At 35.8% G+C, this 18,442-nt stretch overlaps 1 protein-coding gene across 1 annotated transcript; it reads right to left on the bottom strand.

Moving 5' to 3' along the window:
* Nucleotides 1-16,483: 16,483 nt before the first annotated feature.
* LOC120224739 (olfactory receptor 6F1-like) lies at nucleotides 16,484-17,443 on the bottom strand. The gene has a single exon (XM_039222990.1). The coding sequence runs from the start codon at nucleotides 17,441-17,443 to the stop codon at nucleotides 16,484-16,486; it is 960 nt and encodes a 319-aa protein (XP_039078921.1).
* Between the last annotated feature and the right edge of the window lie 999 nt (nucleotides 17,444-18,442).

Here is an 18,442-nt window from a genome sequence, read left to right as displayed (position 1 = left end):
ATAAACACTTAATTCCTTTTTTTCCGCCTCACTTTTTTAACCCTTGTGTCCAGTGGCAGGGAGAACATGGTCTAAGATCCCTCTTGTAAAGAAGAATTAGGATTTCATCAGCGTTGAGCCTTGGAAAACTGTCTTCTACCTGGGGACATATACATATATTCCCTTAAGATTTTTCTTTACTGCGGGTCAGAGTACTCTCCCCTTGGGGCCGAAGGAAGTACTTAGCAACTATGGGAAGCATAGAAATGTCTTCATAGTAACTGCAGGAAAATTCTCCTAAGTGACTTTATTAGTTGTCACTGCCCATAGTATTCACTCTTCCAAATATGATTGTAAATTTGTATTCCTCAGTATTTCAACTGCTGTAGGCATGGCCAGAAGTTAGTATTCTTTAGAATGGAAAGTACAGATTCAGGATTGAAAAGTCTTCTTTCCAATAATAGAACTATACAACAAGCAAATCAATACAAAGGATATTCATTTGACAAATATTTATAGCAAATAACCCAACTAAGAGGTATTTACTGAGTATATGTGGAAAATAGTATTGCCCAAGTGAATAGATATCAAGATAGAGACACTTCAGAAATGATACATAAGAATTCTTTTACTCTTTGATGACTTTTTAAAATATAGATAATTTTCTAAAGGTTTGTGGGTTCGAGCCCCGCGTCGGGCTCTGTGCTGACAGCTAGCTCAGAGCCCGGAGCCTGTTTCAGATTCTGTGTCTCCCTCTCTCTCTGACCCTCCCCTGTTTATGTTGTCTCTCTCTCTCTCAGAAATAAATAAAACATAAAAAAAACACCACTGTTTCCCAAAATACATTTAAAAAATATATAGATCATTTATAAGAATGGTCACATAAGTAAATCTTTAATATTTTTAACATAAAACTCTATAATTTTTATTTTTTAGTCAAGTATAATTAGTTATACATAGTGCTATTTTATAATCGGGTGTATAACTAATGATTCAAAAATTACATACATTTCTCTGTGCTGGCCAAGATAAGTATATTATTAATCTTCTTTACTTTATTTTCCCATCAACCCACCCACCGACCCTCTGGCAACCACCAGATTGTTCTCTGTATTTAAGAGCCCTTGGTGTTTTTTCTTTGTCTGTTTCTTCCTGTTTGTTTTGTTGCATATATTCTACATATGAGTGTAATTATAAAGTACTTATCTTTCTTTGATTTATTTCATTTAGCATTATGCTCCTTAGGTTGTTGCAAATGGCAAGATTTTATTATTTTTTATGGTCAGTAATATTCCACTGAAAACATATATGACATTTTTTAATCCCTTTATCCATCCATGAACACTTCCACATCTTGCACATTTTATTCATTTATTTTTTTTTCTTATATACTTTTCTTTTTTCTTTTTTACAAATAGTTTATTGTCAAATTAGTTTCCACATGACACTCAGTGCTCATCCTCACAAGTGTCCTCCTCCATGCCCATTCCCCCTCCCCCCCACATCCATCAGTCCTCAGTTTTTGTCAGCATTCAAGAGTCTCTCATGGTTTGCCTCTCTCCCTTTCCTCCACCATTTCCGCCCTTCTTCTCCCCCTTGTTCCTCCGTCAAGTTCCTCCTAATCCTCCTATACGTGCAAACATATGATATTTGTCCTTCTCTGCCTGACTTATTTCGCTCAGCATAACACCCTCAAGGTCCATCCATGTTGCTACACATGGCCAGATTTCATTGTTTCTCATTGCCATGTAGTATTCCATGGTATAGATAAACCACATCTTCTTGATCCATTCATCTGTTGATGGACACTTAGGCTCTTTCCATGTTTTAGCTATTGTGGAGAGTGCTGCTATGAACATTGGGGTACATGTGCTCCTATGCCTCAGCATTTCTGTATCCCTTGGGTAAATTCCTAGCAGTGCTATTGCTGGGTCATAAGGGAGTTCTATTGTTAGTTTCCTGAGGAACCTCCACACTGTTTTCCAGAGGGGCTGTACCAGTTTACATTCCCACCAACAGTGTAGGAGGGTGCCCGTTTCTCCACATCCTCGCCAGCATCTAGAGTTCTCTGATTTGCTCATTTTAGCCACTCTGACTGGCGTGAGGTGGTATCTCAGTGTGGTTTTGATTTGTATTTCCCTGATGAGGAGGGATGCTGAGCATCGTTTCATGTGTCTGTTGGCCATCTGGATGTCCTCTTTGGAGAAGTGTCTGTTCATGTCTTCTGCCCATTTCTTCACTGGGTTGTTTGTTTTTCGGGCGTGGAGTTTGGTGAGTTCCTTATAGATTCTGGATATTAACCCTTTATCTGATATGTCATTTGCAACTATCTTTTCCCATTCCGTTGGTTGCCTATTAATTTTCTGGGTTGTTTCCTTGGCTGTGCAGAAGCTTTTAATCTTGATGAGGTCCCAACAGTTTATTTTTGCTCTTGATTCCCTTGCTTTTGGGGATGTGTCAAGTAAGAAGTTGCTGCGGTGGAGGTCAAGGAGGTTGTTTCCTGCTTTCTCCTCTAGGGTGTTGATAGTTTCCTGTCTCACGTTCAGGTCCTTTATCCATTTTGAGTTGATTTTTGTGCATGGTGTGAGAAAATGATCTAGTTTCATTCTTCTGCATGTTGCTGTCCAGTTCTCCCAACACCATCTGTTAAAAAGGCTGTCTTTTTTCCATTGGATATTCTTTCCTGCTTTGTCAAAGATCAGTTGGCTGTATACTTTTGGGTCCACTTCTGAGTTCTCAATTCTGTTCCATTGGTCTATGGGTCTGTTTTTGTGCCAATACCATACTGTCTTGAGGATGACAGCTTTGTAGTAGAGGCTGAAGTCTGGGATGGTGATACCTCCCGTTTTGGTTTTATTTTTCAGTATTACTTTGGCTATTCGGGGTCTTTTGTGGTTCCATACAAATTTTTGGATAGTTTGTTCTATTTTTGAGAAGTATGCTGGTGCAATTTTGATTGGAATTGCATTGAATGTGTAGAGTGCTTTAGGTAGTAATGACATCTTAACTATATTTATTCTTCCTATCCATGAGCGTGGAATGTTTTTCCATTTCTTTGTGTCTTCTTCAATGTCTTTCATAAGTTTTCTATAGTTTTCATCATATAGATCTCTTGTATCCTTGGTTAGGTTTATTCCGAGGTATTTTATGGTTTTTTGCATATCTTGCACATTTTAAATAATGTTGCAAAAAACACAAGCCTTCGCATATATTTTTAAATTAGCATTTTGTTTTCTTTGAGTAAAAATCCACTAATGGAATTACTGGATAATACAGACACTCAAATTTTACTAAATTGATGAAACTCCATATTGCTTTCTACAGTGGCTAACCAATTAACATTTTCACCAAAGAATGTTACTAGAAAGTAACACATACTCCACATATTCACAAATACTTGTTATGTCTTGTCTTTTTGATTCTTGCCATTCTGACAGGTGTGAGGTTTTATTTCATTGTGGTTTTGATTTACATTTCCTGATGATTAGTGATGTTGAGATCTTTCCTTATGACTGTTGGACATATGTATCTTTTTTTTGGAAAAATGTCTATTTAATTCCTGTGCCCATTTTGAATCCTGATTGTTTTTTTCTTTCTGTTGACTTGTATAACTTCTTTGTATAATTTGGATATTAACCCCTTATGTAATATATCGTTTCAAATATATTCTCCCATTCTGTAAGATGACTGTCTGTTATATTGATGGTTTCCTTTGCTCTGCAAAAGCTTTTTAATTTTGGTGCAATCTCACTATTTAATATTGCTTTTGTTTCCATTGTCTGAAGAGATGTATTTTTTTTAAAAATCTGTAGTTGACATCAATTACTATCTAACATTTTCTTCTAAGAATTTGATGGTGTCAAGTCTCATATTTAGGTGTGTAATACATTTTGAGCTTTAGTTTTGTGTGTGGGGTAAGCATATAGTCCACTTTAATTATTTTGCATTTAGCGGTCCAGTTTTCCCAGCCCTATGTATTGTAAAGGCTATCTTTTCCCAACTGCATATTCTTGCCTTTTTCACTATAGGTGAACTGATCATAGAAGCATGGGTTTGTTTCAGGACTTTCAATTTTTCTCACTGACCTATGTGTTAATTTGTGTGCTCATATCATACTATTTTTATTTCTGGAGCTTTGGAGTATATCTTGAAATTGTGATTATAATACTTCTAGCTTTGTTCTTAAGTTTTTAGTTAAGTTCCAGTTAGTTAACATGGTGTAATATTAATTTCAGATGTAGAATTTGTTGATTCATCACTTACAAAACCACATGGTATTCATGACAAAAAGTGCCCTCCTTAATCTTCATCACCTACCACCACCACCACCCCTGTCACCTCTCCTTTAGTAACACTCAGTTTGTTCTCTATAATTAAGAATCTGTCTTGGTTTGCTTCTCTTTATTCCTCCTATGTTTGTATCATTTCTTAAATTTCACCTATGAGTGAAATCATATAGTATTCGTCTTTCTTTGACTGACTTTTTTCATTCAGCACAATACTTTCTAGCCCCATCCATGTCCTTACAAATATCAAGATTTCGTAATTTCCTATGGCTGAATAATATCCCATTGTATATATACTACATCTTCTTTATCCATTCATCAGTCAATGGACATTTAGGCTTTTTCCATGATTTGGTTATTGTTGACAATGCTGCTATAAATACCAGGGGAAATGTATTCCTTCAAATCAATATTATTGTGACCTTATGGTAAACACCTAGTTGTGAAATTGTTGCATGACAGGGTATTCTTATTTTTAACTTTTTGAGGAACCTCCACACTGTTTTCCAGAGTGCCTGCACCAGTTTGCATTCCCATCAAAGTATAAGAGGTTCACTTTTTCTTTTTATTAATTAAAAAATGTTTATTATTATTGAGAGGGACAAACACAGCATGAGTGGGGGGAGAGGCAGAGAGAGAGGGAGACACAGAATCCGAAACAGGCTCCAGGCTCTGAGCTTTCAGCACGGAGCCCTAGGGGGGGCTCAAACCCATGAACTGTGAGATCATCACCTGAACCAAAGTCGGACACTCAACTGACTGAGCCACCCAAGAGCCCCAAAGAGGTTTACTTTTTCTTCACATCCTCTTCATACCTGTTGTTTCCTATGTTGTTAAATTTAGCCATTCCGACAGGTACAAAGTGATATCTCATAGTTTTGATTTGTTTTTCACTGATGATCAGTGATGTTGAGCATATTTTAATGAGTCTGTTGTTCATTTTACGTATTTTTTGGCAATATGTCTACTCATGACTTCTGCCTTTTTATTAATTGGATTATTTGGGGGAGATCGAGTTTTACAAATTTTTATATATTTTGGATACTAACCATTTACCAGATATGTCATTTGAAAATATCTTCTCCCACTTCTTAGATGTCCTTTTAGTTTTATTGACTATTTCTTACCTTGTGCAGGAGGTTTTTCCTGGATGAAGTCCCAGTAACTTATTTTTGTTTTTGTTTCCCTTGCCTCAGGAGGCATATCTAATAAGCAGTTGTTATGGCCAATATCAAAGATGTTTCTGCCTGTGTTCTTCTCTAGTATTTTGAAGGTTTCCTGACTCACATTAAGAATTTTAATCCATTTTCAAATTATTTTTGTATATGGTGTAAGAAACTGGTCCAGGTTCATTCGTTTGCATGTTGCTGTCTAGTTTTCCCAACGCCATTTGTTGAAGAGATTATTTTTTTCCCTGCATCAGATAATCTTTCCTGCTTTGTCAAAGATTAGTTGACCAAATAGTTGTGGGTTTATTACTGGGTTTTCTGTTCAATTGCTCTATGTGTCTATTTTGTGGCAGTATCATACTATTTTGATGACAATAGTTTTCTAATATAACTTGAAGTCTAGAATTGTGATGTCTCCAGATTTGCTTTCCCTTTTCAAAGCTGCTTTGGCTATTTGGGGTCGCTTGTGGCTTCTTACAAATTTCAAGATAGTTGGTTCTAGCTTTTTAAAAAATATTCTTTGTATTTTGATAGCAGTTGCATTAGATGTGTAGATCTCTTTGGAAAGATCAACATTCTAACAGTATTTGTTCTTCCAATTCATGAGCATAAAAGTTCTTCAATATATGTGTGTGTGTGTGTGTGTGTGTCCTCTTTAATTGCTTTCATTGGGGTATTATAGTTTTCACAGTACAGGTCTTACATATCTTAGCTATACGTCTAGTTATCTGATTGTTTTTGCTGCAGTTGTAAATGGGGTTGGTTCTTTAATTTCTCTTATTACTGCCTCACTGTCAGTGTGTAGAAATGCAAGAGTTCTATACATTTATTGTGTATCCTATAACTACTGAATTTGTGTATCAGTTCTTGCAGTTTTTTGGTGATCCTTCAGATTTTCTATATAGAGTATGATGTTATCTGCAAATAGTGGAAATTTTATTTCTTCTTTGCTGATTTGGATGACATTTATCTCTATATATCCTCTGCTATGATTATGACTTCCAATACTATGTTTAGTTACAGTAGTGAGAGTGGACATCCATATTGTGTCCTGACCATAAAGGAAAATCTCTCAAATTTTCTCTATTAAGGATGATATTAACTGGATTTTTAATAGATGATCTTTATTTTGTTGAATTATGCTCCCTCTAGATGTAGATTATTGAGGATTTTATCATAAATAAATGTTGTACTTCATGAAGTGCTTTTTCTTCATCTATTCAAATAGACATATGCTTCTTATCCTTTCTTTTTTAATATGGTGTAATATGTTAATTGATTTACAAATATCTATCTAACTATACTTGCAGCTTAAGTATAATTCCCATCTGAATGTGGTAAATGATTTTTTAAATCTGTTTTTGAGTTTGTTTTGTTTGTTTTTGTTGAGATAGTTTGCATCCATGTTCATCAGGTATATTAGGTTCTATTTCCCTTTCTTAGTGGAATCTTACTGGTTTTTGGTATCAAAGTAATGATGGCCTCATAAAACAAGTTTGGAAGTTTTTCTTCTTTTTCTATTTCTTGGACTAGTTTGAGGAAAATAGGTATTAACTCTCTTTTAAATGTTTGCTAGAATTTATCATCTGGCCCTGGCCTTTTGTTAACTGGTGATTTTTTTTATTACTGACTTAATTTCCTTGCTACTTATCATTCTGTTCAAATTTTCTAGGTTTTTTTTCCTCTTTCATTTTGGTAGTTGATGTGTTTCTAGGAATTTACTTTTTCTTCTAGGTGGTAAAATTTTTTGACACATAGTTTTTCATAACAAGTTCTTAAAATTGCTCATATTTTTAGTGTTGGCTGTTATTTCTCGTCTCTCACTTGTGATATTTATTAGGATTCTTTCTCTTTTAAAGGTCTCACTAGAGATTTATGAAATGTATTACTTTTGTTTTTTTTAAAGAATCAGCTTTTAGTTTCATTGATTGGTTCTATTTTTAAAATTTTCAATATTATTTTTTTGCTCTAATACTTATTCTGCTCTTCCTTTGCTGGTTTAGGCCTTATTATTATTCTTATTATTATTATTACTCTGTAAGCTCTTTTAAGTGTTAGATTAGGCTATTCATTTTATAATTTTCTTGATTCTTAAGGTAGGCCTGTACTGCTATGTACTTCCATATAAGGACTGATTTCGCTGCATTTCAAAGGTTTTGGATCATTGTGTTTCATTTGTATCCATGTATTTTATTATTATTTCTTAGATTTCTTAATTGACCCTATCATTATTCAGTAGCATGTTGTTTAACATTCATGTGTTTTTGGTCTTTCCTACTTTTATTTTCTTTTGGTTGACTTATAGTTTCATATTGTCCTGGTCAGAAAGATACATGGTATAACTTAAGTATACTTTTGTTTGTTGATGCTTCATTTGGGACCTATTACGCGATCTATTCTGGAGAATGTTCCATGTGCCAATGAAAAGAATGTGTATTCTGCTGTTTTAAGATGCGATATTTTGAATATGTCTCCTAACTCCATCTGGTCCAGTGTGTCATTCAAAGTCATTGTTTTCTGGTTGATTTTCTTTTTACGTGATCTGTTCATTGAAGTAAATGGGTTTTTTAAATGCTCCTACTTTTATTAAATTATTATTGATTGTTTTCTTTATGTTTGTTATCATTTGTTTCATATTTTGGGTACTTCCATGTTAGGGGAATAAAAATTTACATAGTTAAATCTTCTCGTTGTATTGTCCCCTTTATTGTGATATGTGACTTCTTTTATCTTTTGTTACCATCATTGTTTCAGGATCTAATTTTCTGAAATAAGTATTGCTTTTCTGGCTTTCTTTTGATATCCATTTGCATGATGAATATTCCTCCATCCCCTCACTTTCAATATATAGGTGTCTTTAGGTCTAAAATGAATCTCTTGCAGACACCATATAGGTGAGTCTTTTTTTTTTTTTTAATCAATTCTGGCACTCTGACTTTTGATTGGAAGATTTAGTCCATTTAGTTTCAGGGTAATCACTGATAGATATGCATATTGTCATTTTATTACTTGTTTTGTATTTTGTTTCTTGAGATATTCACTGTTCCTTTATTGTCTTTATCACTTTTATTCTCTCCTTTGCACTCCAGGAATCTCTTTTAATATTTCTTGCACTACTTGGTTTAGTGGTCTTGAATTCCATAATTTTTTTGTTTTTCTGGGAAACTCTTTATTTCTCATTCTATCCTGAATGATAGGCTTTCTGTATAGAATATTTTCACTGCAGATTTTCCACAATTAGCACTTTGTATAAGCCATGCCACCCCTTTCTGGCTTGACAAGTTTCTGTTGAGAAATTTTTAATAAGCGTTATGGATCTTCCTTTGTATGTTAAGGACTTCTTGTGTCTTACTGCTTTTAAGATTTTCTCTTTATCATTATATTTTGCAAATTTGACTATAACATGTTTAGGTTTTGGCCTGCTTATGTTGATTTTAATGGGATTTCTCTGTGCCTACTGCATCTGGATATTTGTTTCCCTCCTCAGATTAGGAAAGTTTTCTTTTCTTATTTCTTGAAATATATTTTCTGTCCTCTTTTTCTCTCTCTTCTTCTGGGACTTTTATAATAAGAATTTTATTACACTTGATGTAGTCAGTGTGTTCACTGAGTCTATTCTTGTGTTGCATAATTCTTCTTTCTCTTCTTTTTCCAGCTTCATTATTTTCTATTATTTTGTCTTCCAGTTCTTTAATTTGTTTCTCAACTTCTTCAAGCCTGGAGTTAATTGTATCAAGCTCATTTCTAATGTTGTTTATAGTATTATTCATCTCTTATTGATTCTTTTTTAAAATCTTTAATCTCAGTATTAAGGGTCCCCTTATGTCTTCTCTACTTTTGTCAAGTCCAGTGTGTATCCTTATGATTTTTGTTTTAAATTCTCTGTCAAGCATGTTACTCCCATCTGTGTTGTTTAGATTTCTGGCTATCTTGTTTTATGATTTGTGATAAATTTCTACATCCTTGAATTTTGTCTATGGCTCTGCATTCTTCTCTTTGTTAGAAAAACCAATTATGTCTCCTGCTCCTAAATGTAATGGGCTCATGAAAAGAGGTTATGTAGTGTCCAGGGATTGGTGCTTCAAGAAGTGTCTTTCTTGTGTTCTATGTGTGCTATGTTCTTGTGTTTTGTCTATTTTCTTCTTCAGGTCAGTTGTATTCAGATGTTCTTTTTGCCTGTTGTGAACAGTGTTTCATCCTTGGCCTGAATATCATGAGTTTTAACTAAGTGTGCTCTGATTTGTTTGTGAAATGAGACCTGACAGCAATTCCACCAGAAATGAGGCCATACAGAACTCTCTGGTCTGGACACATGGTATGGGCAAGAGTTTATGCAAGTCTTTTGGAGTAGGGGCCCACGACAATGACATTGTAGCAAGCTTGACATAGGGGAGCATTCTTGCTAGAGTTCAGGGGTGTGGGGCTTGGTGTAAGCAAGTTTGACATCCAGTTTTGGTGCTTTGTTGCTTGCTACATTTGTTTCTGCATTCATGCTGAGTGCCAGGGGAAGGTTAAAGGCATCAGCCAGTACCTGTGTTCACTACAGGTGTCTCTATGAATGCAAACTCTCAGGGACACACTCTGAAAAGACTGAATAATTACCCTGCTCCATATGCCGCAGTGATAGGGAAAAAAAATTTGTTATAAGATGGCCGACAGGACTGATAAGGAAATACCTGTCCCTGAGCAAAGGCTCCCTCTTCTGGGTTCTTCTTCCCACCTTGCTTGTCACATGCATTAATGAGGAATGTGGAAGTAACAGGCTATAAATTACTCCCTCTGCTGTTGCTCTGGGCTCACACCTCTGGAAAATGAATTCCTCTTGGCCCACTGGTGAAAAATAAACCTCCCTCCCAAGATCTCCGAGTGCCACTGGTTTTTCCACCAGTGATCCAGACCAGATTCCGCAACAACAGTGTTTCTTTAATTTGCTGTTTCGAGGCTGCCTGCTCGCAGGTTGTTTGCCTGCCTTCTCTCCAAGAGCACGGCTGTGCCTTCCAGGCTCTGTCCCAGCCAAGCCCACTGACTTTGAAACTTCATGCTTTTAGCATTGTTGCTTGTAAGAACTCACGAAATTCCACCCTTCTCATTTTCTAAGCCGTGGTTTTGGGAAAATCTTCTCCTGGTGTGTTCTCCTGTACTCATCTCTCTCTCTCTTGTCCTCTGTGATCACAGTTCCTCTCTGCATCACCCATGATCCTTTTCTCCCCTAAACCATATCTCGGCACTCCCTACCACTTCAACGTGGTGTCTTCTCTCCTTTCAGTTGTGGAGTTATTTTGGTGTTCGGGTGAATTTCTGGGGGTATTTAGGATCATTTAATAGTTATCTAGTTGTATTAAAAGGACAAGTCTAATGTACAATCTTCCTTCATTGCTGCTCTTTTCCATCTCTCCCGCTTGTTTCTTTGAAGGGGTTATGTTTTCCTATTTCTTGAAATGCCTTCTGATGTTTTGTTAAATAATTAGCATTTACAAAAACAGCCACCTCTTCCAATAGTTTCTGACTGTCAAAGAAGGGTATGTTCTGAGCCTTGGTATCAGGCAAAGGTATAGGTTTAACATGTCTTCAGATTTTTTTCTCAGCATGTTTCCTCCCTGGTTCTGTGATTTCTACTCCCCTTCCCTTGCCAATTATCCCCATATACACAATTGTTTTTAAATAGCTTTATTTCCCACAAATTCATACTCCAGTATCTTCCTATTTGTCAGATATTTTATTGCACTCCTCTCTCTATAATTGCTTGTTCCAACTATCTTCAAATGTATTGTGTAAGTTTGCGATAACAGAGGGTGGTGAGCCAAAGAAGCTTGAAAATGAGACAAAGGAGTCAAGGGAATGGGCTGAGCACACCTTTAGTGTAAAGAGCTCTCAGGCAAGGTTCTCCGGCTTGGGGGTAGAAGCAAGGCGGGGAAGTCTCACCCCGAGACTGAGGAGAGGGGTATATATAGGACTGTAGTTCCGGGTTGACACCAGCAGGGGCAGGTTTCCTTATTTGGTCTGGCTTTTCCTGGGTTGGGTCTTGTTATTCTGAGGTGATGTGTCTTCTGAGAAACCAGTGGCGGGAAACTGGGAGCAGGAAGCTGATGGAAGGAAAGTCCTGAGGCGGTCATAAGATGGAGTCCATCAGCCATCTTGGTGTCCTTTCCCAAACCCGCCAGACCTGTCATATTGTACCATGCATATTTCATGCATGTCATGGTCGCTGCAATTGTTTTCTTCAGACTTTACCAGGCAGAAGTCACAGCCATGTCCCTTTTCCTTGTCTGGTCTCTGACTCAGGGTAGACAGAAAAAACTACCTAGGACATCCTACAGACTGTTTATAATGTGTCCAATAAGTTATGCTCTGCTCCATCTAGCCTCAAGGAAAGGTTAATAATTTTTGACATTCCCCATTATATTCTTCCTAGCCACACTAGGGAAGGGATGAGACAATTATGAATAAAAACTCTACCAAGTTTCCTACTATTTCAATGTGACTATTTCTTGACTGGGGACTGAAATTTTTTACTGCTTTTTATTTATTTATGAGAGAGAGAGAGAGAGAGACAGTGTGAACAGAAGAAGATCAGAGAGAGAGGGAGACACAGAATCCAAAACAGGCTCTAGGCTCTGAGTTAGCTGTCAGCACAGAGCCAACGCAGGGCCTGAACCCAAGAACCATGAAATCATGATCTTAGCCGAAGTCAGACACTCGACCAACTGAGCCGCCCAGGTGCCCCAAGACTGGGTATTCAATTTTGTTGACTGCTTATAAAATTATTTTAGTATGTTTCTGCTTCATTTATGGAAGAACTAAAGATTAGAGCATGGAAGAAGGTGATTTAGAAAACCTTAAGGTTTTTCTGGGGCGCCTGGGTGGCTTAGTCGGTTAAGCGTCCGACTTTCGCTTAGGTTATGATCTCTCGGTTCGTGGGTTCGAGCCCCACGTCGGGCTGTGTGCTGACAGCCAGCTCAGAGCCTGGAGCCTCTTTCAGTCTGTGACTCTCTCTCTCTCTGACCCTCCCCTGCTCACGCTGTCTCTCTCTCTCTCTCCTAGAAATAAAAATATATATATATATATATATATATATATATATATATATATATATATATATATATAAAAGAAAAGCTTAAGGTTTTTCCAATAACCTTAGGGCCTCTGTCTTAAGAAAGTAATGTTTAGGGGAGATCTTGAAAGTCAAGGACCACACCCTGATTGCTATAGGAAATTGAAACCATGTAATGAGCAACATGTACTATGACATATGGAAGAAAGAGCTTGACAAGTATAATGAAATAATTTGAAATTTTAACTTTGACAAGAACATAAACAAGGAAATAAATCAGGGTCAGGTCATATAAGATTTCTAGATAAGAATGAGTGACATAATTTATATTCTTCAAGCTGGACAAAGACATTGATTTGTTCTAAGCAGGAAGAAAACATGTTTTGACTGACATTGCAAAATGTCCATTCTTATTTTGGCACATGGGCCACAATGGAAAAAGTGTTGTGAGAAAGATTGAGACTTTGGGAGAGAATACTGTGGTTGCCAAATACTACTGCTAAGTTTGTGACAGTTATGGAAATGAAGGTATGTTGATATATTAAAGATAAATTTGGTCAGAAAAATAAGAACTGGTGATGGACTAGTTTTAAATAATGACGAAGTAAGGGCAAACAAGTTAATCTCTAAAGTATGAGACTTTCTGACTTAAATAATAAGGGACCACTGATGTGGAAAATTTGAGGATTTGGAGCTGATGTCCAAGAAAAAATTCTTGAGACATTTTTGGTGCAAAAATGTGGTTTTATTAAAGTATGGGGGACAGGACACACTGGCAGAAAGAGCTGTATTGGGATTGTGCAGGGTCACTGATTATATAATTGGGAGTTGGGGGAGGTAAACATGAGGGGGAGTTTCCAAAAGGATTTTCACATGCTAAAGAAGATTCACAGGATATGGAGGCCTGGCTGTTGTCAAGCTAAGGTTGTTTTTCCCCTCTATCAAAGCATTAACATTAAGACTAGCACAGTAGGGAGTTATTGAAGAAATCTTTGACTCTGCCTGCCTCTAGTATTTGTTAATGGGCTGCAGGTTATAAGGAAATTTAATTTTATGTACTTTCCTTTCTACCCTTGTTTCTTCAAAGAAATTTAGTTTTATCTACATTTTCTTCTGCTTTTGTTTCCTACATCACCACTGCATGAGATGTGTACGTTTGTGTGTTTGCTTTAACAATAATAGAATATAACCAATTTAAGTTTTTTTTACATAAAACTTCCATACTTCAGGCTTGTTTTACAATAAAATAATCAGTGATGCAGAAAGATGTTTTACATAAAAATTAAAACAGCAAAATTGCAAAGTGACACATGGGTACAAATTTAATGTTCAAAATTGAGAAGGTATATTTATTTAGTGAATTTATGCAACAGGAAAAGTTACAGCCAAAAAGTTAAGTGTTTTGCAAACAATTTCCTAAATCAAGAAATTGCTTAAATACTTATAAAAGGTACCTTTATTCTTTTTAATTCTTTTAAATTTTTAAAAAATGTTTTATTTATTTATGAGGGAGAGAGAAAGAGGCAGTGCGAGCAGGGAAAGGTAGGAGAGAGAGGGAGACAAAGAATCTGAAACAGGCTCCAGACTCTGAGCTAGACATCAGCACAGAGCCCAATGTGGGGCTCAAACCCACAAACCGTGAGATCATGACCTGAGCCAAAGTTGGACACTTAACTGACTGAGCCACTCAGGCGCCCCTAAAAGCTACCTTTATATACATTGTTATTTCACTTGGCGAAATAATGTATTTGTAAATATATTGTCAAGATTTAGCAAAGAACTTGTAAATAACTGTCTTATATATAAAATATTTCTTGACTCCCCTTTCTATTATATTTCTTGAAATTCTGTTAAGGTTTTGTAATCAAAAGAAATTATTTTTCACTTCCATCTTGACATGCCTTGTTAGAAGTAATTGTACACTGACTAACATTTGCATTTTGTTTTATGATCTCAATCTTTAATCTCCAGCAGCATAGACTCTGAAAGTTTATGATGATCTCCATTGCCTAATGGAAATGTGATGCTTATTTTTATAATCAAATGTTCCCTTTCCAGTGGAAACTTATTTGTTGCACTTTTTGAAAGTAAGCTCTGAGAGTTTACAAAAATAATGTATGTGATGAAAATGAATGGAGCAAGGAAGCTTCTTAAATGACCCATACTTTTCTTTATGAAATACACAAAACCTTCTACAGCTTCTGGCTACCTTAGCAAAAAATAAAATAAAACAAGATAAAATAATAAGAAAGAAAGGAAGAAAGGAAGGAAGAAAGAAGGAAGGAAGGAAGGGAAAGAAAGAAAGAAAGAAAGAAAGAAAGAAAGAAAGAAAGAAAGAAAGAAAGAAAGAAAGAAAGAAAGGAAGGAAGGAAGGAAGGAAGGAAGGAAGGAAGGAAGGAAGGAAGAAAGGAAGAAAGAAAGGAAGAAAGAAGGAAGGAAGGAAGGAAGGAAGGAAGGAAGGAAGGAAGGAAGGGAAAGAAAGAAAGAAAGAAAGAAAGAAAGAAAGAAAGAAAGAAAGAAAGAAAGAAAGAAAGAAAGAAAGAAAGAAAGAAAAAAGAAAAAGAAAATGAAGAAAGTAATCCAGTTAGAGCCATGAGATAAAGTCATAAATGGAGGACTTCGATATACACTGTCCAAGGAATTTGATTTGAGGATGATTACTATCATTAATGGGATAAGGAAATATATTTTCACTTTTGAGAGGTTCAGAATATGTGACCCCTCAAAATGCCATTTTGTCATTTTGATTATTCTGAGTTGAAAGTACTTGAGAAACAGAAGATGCTGGAAGGACTCCCTGACCTTCCATTTCTTTCTAAAAGCAGATCATAATATTTCACATGAGAAAAATGTCCTCTCAGTCCCAAGAACACTTATTGCAGTTTAGGTGTTAAAGTAGAAATAGACTTGTACCTCAAAGCCACTAAAATAACACTAATCTTTCTTTAGTTCCTCCCATAGGCTTGGTGGGCACTCACCCACAATTTGGTAATCTTGGCCCAAAGTCCTTGTTCTTGGCACATCCCCATAAGTTATTATTCTTTCCTTAAAACAATATATAAGCTTTTGGGCGTAACAACTACTTTGGGTCTTCATTTTCTGTTTAAACACTCCTATATATGCACATAAGAATACTTAATAAAGTCCATATGTTTTTCTCCTTTGATCTGTTTTATTTATTTTTAATAGTATTTTTAGTGTTTTATTTTATTTCTGAGGAAAAGAGAGACAGAGCATGAGCAAGGGAGGGGCAGAGAGAGAGAGGGAGAGAGAGAGACGGAATCCTAAGTAGGCTCCAGGCTCTGAGTTGTCAGCACAAGGCCTGATGCAGTGCTTCAACTTATGAGCCATGAGATCTTGACCTGAGCCAGAAGTTGGTCACTTAACCAACTGGGCCGCCCAGGCACTCCCCAACCTCTGGGCCTCCGGATTTTAAAATCCAGTTGTATTATCAAGAAAGAATTTAATATAATACTTTTTTACTATTTCTACTACCCAGGAAAAAATACTTACCTAATGTTTCCTGAATGAAGTATTTATTTCAATTTATATTCACAATTATATCAACACCAGTTACGTTTAGTGCCTGACTCATCATATGTTTTTAATGTTTATTGATTGAATTATTTTGAGGTACAGACACATTTTTTATTGTGCATTTATCAGATGGTATACCGCTGGGCCATTTAATAAAAACAACAATTATTTTGCAGTTACTATTAGTGTGTAAATTATGAAAACATTCCATTGAAATATCGCAAAGACTTAAGTCAGGCTATTTTCTGATTGTGAATGTCTTGTGAACAGAAAGTTGGAGTTATCTCTTTGTGGCATTGCACTTAGACATTAAAGCATAGCAATTATAGAATTCTATTTTAGTAGCATTCAACCCAAAATGTCCATATTAAGTGATACAATTTTATATATAATTTTCAACTCTTACCGTTTGCAACTCTGATTTGGTAACACATTCTAAATTGATTATTTTAGAAATTCTCTCAAATTTTCCGCATCTTTTTGGTCAAAAGCAATCTCTTTCTTGCTAGAACTTTTTTGAAAGCTTTCTTCACATCTTTGTTTCTCAGAGTGTATATGAGAGGATTTACCAAAGGGGTAACTACACAGTAGAACACTGAGATCACTTTACCAATAGGAAAGTTGTGCTTGGCTGGAGGGCGAACATAAGCAAAGATGATAGTGCCATAATAAATGGCGACCACAGTGAGATGGGAAGCACAGGTGGAGAAAGTTTTCTTCTGAGCTTTTTGGGAAGACAGCTTGATTATTGTGACCACAATGTATCCATAAGAAGACATAGTAAGAAGGAAAGAACTTAGAATCACAACAGATGTACATGTGTAGCCCAAGGCCTCCACCAAAAATGTATCTGAGCAAGACAGTTTAAAAATGGGGTCTGAGTCACAAAAGAAATGGTCGATCTTCTGGGGGCCACAAAAGTTTAGATGGGAGATGAGTATGGTAGGTAGAAGAGGGGCAATGAAACCCCCAATCCATGATCCAGCTGCAAACCACAGGCACACCTGAAGACTCATGAGAAGTGAATACCTTAAAGGGCTGCAGATAGCCAAGTACCGGTCATAGGCCATCACTGCCAGCAGGATGCACTCTGTAGCTCCCATGGAGAAAAAGAAGTAGTACTGGGTTATACAACCAGAAACAGAGATGGTAACAACCTGTGTGAGGCAGGTGGCCAGCAACTTAGGCACCGTGGCTGTGGTGTACCAGATCTCTAAGAATGACAAATTTCCTAAGAAAATGTACATGGGTGTTTGTAGCGTGATATCCGTGAGAACAATGAAAATAATGAGAGTGTTTCCCATGAGGGAGAGCAGATATACAGTGAGAAATACCACAAACAAGGTGAACCGCAGAGAGAGAACACCAGAAAACCCTAGAAAAATGAACTCTGTCACTGTTGTTTGGTTTGTTCCATCCATGTCTCATTGCCTCTGATCTGGAATGAGCCAAGGAGTCCAGAAAATGGCCGATGAGCAAGAATGGAATAATTTTGTATTGATTCATTTAATGATCATCATGGACTCTTAATAATAATAAAATTAATCGCTAAAAGAAACATTTTGAATTTTTATAAATATTTCCATGAATTAGCTCACTTGATTTAGAAAATAATTCTCCAAAATAAATAGTATAATAATTCACTTCTCAAGAAAAGAAACTGAGTTAAAAAATAGTTTTCTCAAAGTAAAACAAAGACCATAGTCTAAGCTTATACATCAAATGTGGCTGTTGGAAGAATATGGCATTGTTTCACTGAGTATTTCACATATTGTGCATTAGATGATGGTGAAGGTTGGATCTACAACATGCAGATCAGGGGCTACTGGATGGGGTGGAACTCTCATAGTGGAACTACTAGGCATACCTGTTGTCTTATGATCATAAACGTATTAACTTTATGACCCCTGTTATACACCATCGTTTAGGATTTGGTTGGAGAATCATACACAAGTAAATTGTATCTCCAGAAAATGAAAGAGTAAGGTTAAACAATTATATGGAAATAATTTTTCATAAGTATTCCTTTATTAGTTTTTTATAAACTAATTAATTTTTAAAAAGTTTATAAACTTTATTAGTTTTTTATATTTAGAATCATTCCATTCATCAATTTTTCTATGTAAGTTAAGAAAAGCGAAGAAAATAACTTTAAAGTCAGCTTTTTCATCCTTTAATTAACATAATGTTTGTTTCCATAGAATCATTAATGTGAAATAACATTTAATATAAGATATTACTACTTACCAATATTAAGTGTACATTACAGTTTTCATCATTATAGTTATTTAAAATGTTTCTGCCAAAATAAAAAAGAACAGTAGTATTAGAATTTATAATTTAAGAAAACAATTGGAGAAAAGAAGTGCTACTATTACAAAATATTTTTTTCTGAGTTTGACTCTTTATTTCCATAAGAA

This window comes from Hyaena hyaena, unplaced genomic scaffold (genome assembly GCF_003009895.1).
Source record: "Hyaena hyaena isolate Hyena2069 unplaced genomic scaffold, ASM300989v1 scaffold_1247, whole genome shotgun sequence".
NCBI classification, from domain to species: domain Eukaryota; kingdom Metazoa; phylum Chordata; class Mammalia; order Carnivora; family Hyaenidae; genus Hyaena; species Hyaena hyaena.
This window is presented reverse-complemented; position numbering and strand designations above follow the sequence as displayed.